An 8,768-nucleotide genomic window follows, 5' to 3' on the forward strand; every position below is an offset into this window, starting at 1 on the left:
AAAGGTTCTGGACTGAATGGTAGCAAGCATTACCCAAGTTCAGTCGCCTTTGAATTTCCTCCTGAATCAGGTTCCGATCTGTTATTGATGTTCCCAAATATCTGAACTGTGCTACATTTATAAAAAAAAAAAAATGTTTCCTATCTTTATGTCATGATTTTGCCCTGCATTTTGGTGATGAGACAGTAACATATACTTAGTTCTCTCTGTGTTTACTTCTAGACCAACCTCTTTAATTGCGTTTACTTGTGTTTTTCTTTATGGTGTCTACATTATCACCCAGTAGATTCACATCATCGGTGTAGGCCAACAGCTGATGTGTCCCGTTTAATTTCGGACCCACCTGGATTCCCTGGACCTTCCTAATGGCATATTCTAAGGCAAAGTTGAAAAGGAGTGGCGATAAAGCATCTCCTTGTTTTAGACCATTCTGGATAGGAAATTCATCTGACAAATGTTTACCTACATGGACTTTACTATACATTTTGTTTAAACAGATCAATCAACCTAACTAGTTTCACGGGTATCCCAAACTCTATTAGAATATTGTACAATACTTCCCTCCTAACGGAATCATAGGCTTTCGTGAAGTCTATGAATAGCTGATGTACTCTCTCATTGAACTCCCATTTCTTCTCCAATATCTGACATGTTTGACGAATGCAAAGGATCTGGTCTGTAGTTGATCTGTTACGTTGAAACCCACACTGATGATCCCCACTATTTTCATCTATATATGGACTTAACCTTGAAAGAAGAATATTGGGCAAAATTTTATATGAAGTTGATAGCAGTGATATCCCCCAATAATTACTGCAGTCAGTTTTACCACCCTTCTTGTGAACTGGTACAATAATAGACTCCTTCCACTGATCAGGCAATTTTTCCTTATGCAAAATAAATTTATTATTAGGTACAGTAATATTCTTAAATGTTATGAGCTGCACATCGTGATCAGACAGTCCATTAATACACGGTTTAATGGTATAGCTTCTTCTGTTATCAATAAATATGTTATCTATGAAAGTGGCTGAATTATTGGCAATTCTTGTAGGGAAATACACAGTATCTCTTAGATTATAAGTATTTAACATGTTATCTAACTTTGATTTCCTATTATTATTTTCTAGATAATTAATATTTATGTCCCCACATAATATAAATTCCAAGTTATACTTTGAAGAAAATTAAGTATATAGCCCAGTTTGTTTAAAAAGTAGTCATAATCGCTGGCTGGGGCTCTGTATATACAGAGAATAATTACATTTTTCTCATTAAATTTTAATTGAATGGCCAAAATTTCCATGACTCCTTCCTTACAATATTTTTGTAGATTTATAGTAGTAAAATTTAGATCATCTTGAATGAATATACAGACGCCACCATTTTTTAACTTCTTCGTACAATATCCTGCACCTAATTTATATTTAGGAATATGTGAAGCACACATTTCATAGCCTGTAAGATGATGTTCTGTCAGACAAATTACACTGGGTTCCTCATTTAATAAAGATATCATTAACTCATTAATGTTCCCTTTTATTCCCCTAATATTTTGGTGAAATATCTTAAATAGGTTATTTATATCATCATTCTTATTACATGACTGATTACTTAATTGTTCAAATGCAATGTGTTTTTGTCTATTTGAAATTACTTTTGCCACAAAAAATCCTTGCTTCTCATAATGGTGGCTTTATTTTGCTTACGTGAGGTCTTACCTACTTGTGTCCTACCATATGATATTCTATCTACTACTTCTGCTGGAACATCTTGGTCCGCAGTGTGAGATATAACTTCTTCATTGTCTGATGTGGCAGCTTTAGTGTCTTCTTATGTAATTATATTATCCCCACTTGAAGTATAATTTACCCCATCCTCATATTCAGTTTTCCAGTACAGTCTGATTGGCTCTTCTATTTGTTTGTGAAACGTTGTAGTAACAACATTAGCTATCTTTAACACTGCTTTTTCTTTACCCACATTGTTCATATGCAGACCATGTTTAGTAAAAAATTCTCTTTTGGGATCTACTTTTACCACCCTAACATGCTTGAAAGGCTCCATAAGCTTCACTGGTTTTCTGGTAAAGTTTTTCACTTCACTGTTCACACAAGACCAGTCAGATAAATCATACTGATGTGGGACACTCGCCAAAACAATGCTTGTATGACCATTAATTTCCATGAAATCCACTATATGTCTCAATCCAGCTTGGAAATTATTTTTTCCAACATCATTAGTACCTCCCCAAAAGACAATTACTTCCCTGTTGGTTAAGTATTCCATATCACCCTTTTCTGAAGTGACTAGCAGATCTATGCATGCTCCTGGTTTCACAAAACCATTAATCTTGTAACTGTCTTTAAGACTATGTTTCATATTAGCTGCACAGCCTCGGGCATGACTGTCCCCGATGATCACCATTTTCTGTTGTTGATTTTGTTGAGCACTTTAAATTTATGGTTTATATTATTCTTATTTCTTTCCACTGGCTTTTGCCCTTAATAATAACTGGAATCAGATATGTTAAATCATTTATATGTGGCTGCTGGTTTCTGTGACTACTGTTATTGGTACAAAACTGAGTAGAGTCTCTTTCTGATCAGAGCTGCTTGTATTCCCTCCTTGTTGAGGTTATGAAGAACCTCAAAATGATTTGCAGTTTTTTTGTAGTTGGTCACCTAGTGTTTGTTCTTGTCTCTACAAAGTGAGTTATGATGATGTGTCCTGCGATTGATAATAATTTGCATGCAAACATATGAGGTCTCACAATAAAGTTCGCGAATTCGTCACCGTGTGCTTGCTGTGGCAGAAGAGGACAGAAACCTCAGTATGGTTTGATGATGATGGCATATCAGCGTTTCACAGCTGTGGTGTTGTTGATCTGTGGGCATCTCTTTCTGAGTGGTGTCTATTATTGTCTGGGTGTGTTTTGTTGTGCCATCACAAGAATGGCGGAGCTTGAATTAGGGCAACGAATGAAGCTTAAATTTCTTGTTAAACTTCGCAGGAGTGGAAGCGAAAACAGAGAGATATTCGTGCAAGTTTACGGTAATAATGCTATGAAGAAAACAGCAGTTTACAAGTGGGTAACACATTTTTATGAGGGAAGAGAAAGTGTCACTGACGAAGAGAGATCAGGACAGCCAGCAACGAGCAGAAGTGAAGAAAACATGGCAAGATTTTGTCACATTGTGCGTGAACATATTTGTCTGACTGTCAGGAGCATAGCAGAAGAAGCAGATATCGACAGGGAAACAGGAAAATCTTAACTGAATATCTTGACATGAGGAAGGTGTGTGCAAAAATGGTCCCAAAGGAGCTCACAGAACACTGTCTGTGAGGGAGTTTTTAGCTAGTAAACAAATAACTGTACTGGAACACCCTCCCTATTCAGCGGATCTAGCCCCCCAATTACTTTTTTCTGTTTCCAAAGATAAAGAAAATATTGAAGGGAAGGCATTTTGGTGACATTTTTGACATCAGGAGTAATATGACAGCAGCTCTGAAGGCCATTCCACAAAACCAGTTCCAAAATTGTTTTGAAGGGTGGACTAGGCGCTGACATCGGTGCATAGTTTCCAAAGGGGAGTACTCTGAAGGTGACTACAGTGATATCCAACACTGAGGTCTGTAGCACTTTTACTGTGGTGAGTTCGCGAACTTTATTGTAAGACCACGTATATACTGTGTAATCACTTCAGCTAGTTCTCTGCGTTTGATGCACAAAAATAATGCCATGTTTTCTAAAGCTATAAGTTGTGAATCTGACATTAAAGTAATGATTCTTCAGTTGACATGTGCTGTCCTGAAATTGTACATGGCGCTAGATTGTCCAAAAAAGGGGAGGAAAAGACTTCTGTTGAAACAGTATCTTTTTAGAGAATAAAACAACGTGGATCCCATAAAAAAATATGTACAGTGCAGTTGCATTTTGTACAAGGATGCAGTCCTGAGGACCTCGCATAATCCAGAACTCTCATAGTTCAAGAAAAATTTTGAAACGTACTGTATATATGATTCTTGCTGAATATTTTTAGGTTCACATTATTTCAAATTTTGCATATAAAGTGAAACTCCATTAACATTTCTTATATCACACTATTCCAATTTACACTGTTATTAGCTTCCTGTTTTATGGCAGTAACTATTGAACCACTGCAGCAAAGCATGTAAAATACTATTGGAAATACATCATAGACATATTTTCAAATTTTCTGTAACCCATTATTTTATCCTCAGTGGAACTGTATCCTGTCCCTAAGGAGTGCCCTGCTGGCATTTTCGGTAATTTTGGAAATTCGTTGACTTTTCAAGGGAGTCTTACAGAGAAACCTTTGGGGATGATACCCTGAGATTTACGTCACACGAGGAAAGTTATATGATTGAGGGTTTTAGCCAGCTGAATTTCTAACTGAAGGATATACTGGGTGCTTACTGGTTGTACAAATAGATTCTAAAGAGTTCTTGATATTTGAACCCTTTAGAATCTGCTATTACTTTTATTGTAAATGTGAAACTTGAAGTCATATCAGAAAAATTGAATATATTTAGAATATTTACATTAAATTAATGTACAGAAATTGGTCAATAAATTCTTCAGTTATTTATACATAATTATTTCTGACATCCTCATACTGGTTGAAACATCATAAGTTCTAGGAGAACTTCTTGTTAAAACTAATACAACTATTCGTTTTTCAGTTTGGACTTCGATCCTACAGAACGATATACATTGTGGGGTTCCTTAATTGGTGCAGCCTTTCTTCACATGTCAGTGTATGGAGCCAATCAGCTGCAAGTACAGCGGTATCGCACTGTGGCCACAATTAGTCAGGCACGCAAGTATGTGAAAATTCTACCTTTATCATACCTTTTAATGAAGTAATATAACTCATTATATGCAAGTTCACAAATGTGCTGCGGTGATAATTCATCACTTATAAAGATTTAAACATCCAAACATTATAGTACTCATTTAGTATATGCCTAGAAATTAACACATTCTTTTCTGGGTAATTATCCCCTACAGCAGTGGTTCTCAAACTGTGGGGCGCGACCCCCAGGGGAGGGCGAGTAGGGCTTGAAAGGGGGGCGCAGCATACTTTCCTACAGATACAAATTAAAACTGCCCTAAATCAATTAGAAAAGTAACAAAAAATAAAAATACATATAGAAAAACTTTTGATGAATACAGGCTTTAATTATCATGAATTTCAAAATAACTAATAATTATTCTCTTTACTGGCACTTATAAAACACGTATGCCAGAGACAGCATTGATAGTTCTACAGCAGCCACATCCTCTGAAATCCTCTGAAGTCTAAACTTTTTAAAATGCTGTGTGAGGAAATGAGTGCCGAACACACTGCTCTGTTGTTTTTTAGTGATCCTCGATGGCTTTCAAGAGACAAGGCATTAAAGAGAATGTTTAAGCTGAAGCATGAGGTGTTCTGTTTTTTAAATGGGGAAAATCAGTCACTGGCAGATAGTTTCAACAACAAGAATATTTATTGAAAATGACTTACTTCACAGATATATATTTGAGAAACTAAATATCCTCAACACTTCACTTCAAGGGATTGAGGCAACTGTACTTTCTTGGAATGACAAAGTGAAGGCATTCATGAAAAATTAGAGCTCTGGAGAAACAGTGTGGAAAGTGACACGCTAGACATGTTCCCTATTCTGGTGTCAATGGTAGAAGACATTGATAATCCAGTGCTTCCAATGCACATAAAAAGCTGCCTACTTGATGATCTCATAATGTTGAAAGTTCATTTCGAAAAATACTTTTGCATTGATTTTGATAAATTTTATTGGATTAAAAATCCATTTGAAAATTCTCCTGGGCCATCATCTCTGAAGGTAAATTAGCAAGAACAACTCATCGATCTCACTAGTGATACTTCATTAAAAAGTAAATTTAAGGAATTGTCTTTGTTGGAGTTCTGGATACATATTGTCAAGGAATTTCAAACTTTGAGCCAAAAGGCATTGAAGATCCTGATTCTTTTCACAACAACATACTTATGCGATACAGGCTTTTCTGCTTTGGTAGCTATAAAGCCAATGTATTGTTCAAGGCTAAATATTGCTAAAGAAGTTAGAGTGGCCATTTCTGATATTACACCACGTTCTGATAAACTTTGTTCTCAAAAGCAGGCCCATCCATCACACTGAAGTTTGACATTTAAATGTTCGATTTTCTTTGCAGAAAAAAAATTAAACACTTTTTAGTTAAATATCGTTTCATTTCAATACATATTTTGGTTAATTGGAAGTGTTAAAACTAATTTTTATTGTAGGCCTAATATTGTGATTCTTTAATTTTGAGTAAAAAAGTGCTAAATAGTATGTAGAAAAAATAAACTGAATAAAACGTCAAATATACCATGACTTCTATTTTGATAAAGAAAAAAACAGGCTGGGGGCCTGAGAGTATTTTCTCTTGTCAGTGGGGTGCTCAGAGGTAAAAAGTTTGAGAACCACTGCCTTACAGTATTCACTTTTATGTAGCATAAATGACAGCTTTTGTTTGCACATATCAGCGGCAACTTGGACATAATTTTCGGTAGTGAAATGACTGAAGCATGTGATACATTCATGTTACTTGAATGCCCAACATAAAACATTGCAACATAAAAACAAATCTTAAAAATTTTCTCCTAATATTAAAAATATATTGAAACTCCTTTTAACTGATCAAACATGATATAAATTTACATCAAACCTCGAACTATATTCTTCCACCATAAGAGAATAAAAAAAAGGAAGTTCTTAAACCCGGAAGAAATCCCGCCTACAGCAGACAGCTTCTCTGTTACCACAATGTCATGGAAACACAGCGTTAAATTTATGAAAAATTTGCAGATATAACATACCTGTATACACTGCACTTGCATCAATGTTAGCTTAGTACAGATGAGTTTCTTTTCTTTCTGAGTTTATTTTCTGTGACATTATTAAACATTAATAAGGTCAGTATTACTAATCCTTTATGTATAAAAAAATTGAATCCCAGTTTGAATTTGGGGGAAAGGCTTCCATGCTCAAACTAAAACAAGCTCCCTATAAGAGAAACATGCACTTTAATTAATGGTAAATAAAATACACAGTTCCTCACAACTTTTCCTAGGATCTCTGAAGGTTTTGTGGTAGCTGTACTACACTACTGGAGAAAATACAAAGTATTTTGAGGACTGAGTTATGTTTTGAGTCATCCTTCGGCTCTAGGAGAAAATGTATGTTTGAGTGGAAGTTACTATTGGCATTAAACCAGGTAACTAATTCGCATTTTTAAACTTAATTTCTTTGACAAGCCTTGTATTTTCTCTTGATATTCTTAATGAAACACATGGGGAAGGGGGGGGGAAGGTAAGGAGGTATAGTAGAAGGGTAAGTAAAAGTGAAAGATATGAGAGAAGTATATTGTCACGTGTTGGGTATATGTCACGCGACAAATAACTTCACGCCTTATTTGATATAGCGAATTTATTGAACACTCGCTCTCACAATTACACAATTTACAATCTCACCACTACTGCCATCTGCAGTTTCACAAATACTTCCACCACTCCAGCGAATGCTAGACTGCAGCTGACTTCGGTGACTTCATGATCCACACGGTGTCACTCCTAATCACACACTCTGCTCACATCAAAGTCAAAGTCATTTTGCAACTGACGGTCAGTCAGTCTGTCTGTCTGACCAGATGTTTTCTTCTTTGTGAAAGTTGCTGTCCTGTCCATTTGGGGCGCCCTCTGTGACAAGAGGTCGGTTCTGTCATTTGTCAGTCTTAGTCAGTCCATTGTCAGTATTGACATATATTTACAATTTAATTGTAGTCTTAATTCCAGGCTTTGTACAGCAGATTATGCCCTGTTTCTAGTATTATTTGCTACCACGGCAGTCTAGTCACTTGAATGGTCGTATGCCTGACCGCCGCCAAGTTTAAGCCTCTTATACTTTCTATGTCAGGCTTCACCTTTACCAATAATGCAAACATTCTCATTTTCATGATTTTGTATGACTTCTGCTTGTTGCCTGCATAATTTTGTTATGTGATCATATATGTATGGAATTTTTAATGCCATGTGCAATTCGCGGACCGGTGTGCGCCTTGGAAAATTGCCAATGGTGCGGAGAACCTTGTTTTGCAGGTGCTGCAATTTCACTAGATGGGTGTCTGCCGCAAACTCCCAGGCGGGACTAGCATAAGTCATTACAGATCTAATAAGAGCTTTGTGGAGGGTCAATTTAATGTTGGCGCTTAAACGCTCTCTTTTGAATACGGAATATACTCTAATGAATGTTCTGAAGGCCTTGGCTTCGATCATTTCTATGTGTAATCTCCATGTAACTCTCTTATCGAAGATTACACCTAGATATTTTGCACTATTTACAAATGGAATATTTCATCCATTAAGAGTAAGACAAGACTCAGGCGGTCGACGACCACAAGAGAAGTAGACCCCCCGAGTCTTATCTTCATTAATTTTTATATTCCAGCGCTCACACCAGGTCTCCATTGAGCTGAGACCGCGCTGGAGTTTTCTAACAATAAAACCCTCTTTGCGATCTGTCGCATACAGACAGGTGTCGTCTGCAAAGAGGGCCAGGTGAACGCCCTGTGTATGGGGGGCATCATTTATATACAAATTAAAGAGAGTAGGGGAAAGGACAGAACCTTGTGGCACCCCTGCTTGTATTTCCCTTTGCGTTGACATTTCGCCTTCAACAGAGACCCTGAATTTACGTTTAGA

General features: G+C 36.5%; 1 protein-coding gene across 8 annotated transcripts in view; it reads left to right on the forward strand.

Annotated features, from left to right (window-relative positions):
- LOC111865235 (sodium-coupled monocarboxylate transporter 1) overlaps positions 1-8,768 on the forward strand; it is a 380,779-nt gene that overhangs the window by 343,654 nt on the left and 28,357 nt on the right. For all 8 annotated transcript variants that reach the window (XR_004513107.1, XM_023853126.2, XM_033751735.1 and 5 more), the window contains one exon: positions 4,708-4,848. Coding sequence is in view for 7 of the 8 variants with exons in the window: in XM_023853126.2 (XP_023708894.1) it covers positions 4,708-4,848 (141 nt within the window). In the remaining variant the exon portion in view is untranslated. The remainder of the gene's footprint in view (positions 1-4,707; positions 4,849-8,768) is intronic.

This window comes from Cryptotermes secundus, unplaced genomic scaffold (genome assembly GCF_002891405.2).
Source record: "Cryptotermes secundus unplaced genomic scaffold, Csec_1.0 scaffold614, whole genome shotgun sequence".
NCBI lineage: Eukaryota > Metazoa > Arthropoda > Insecta > Blattodea > Kalotermitidae > Cryptotermes > Cryptotermes secundus.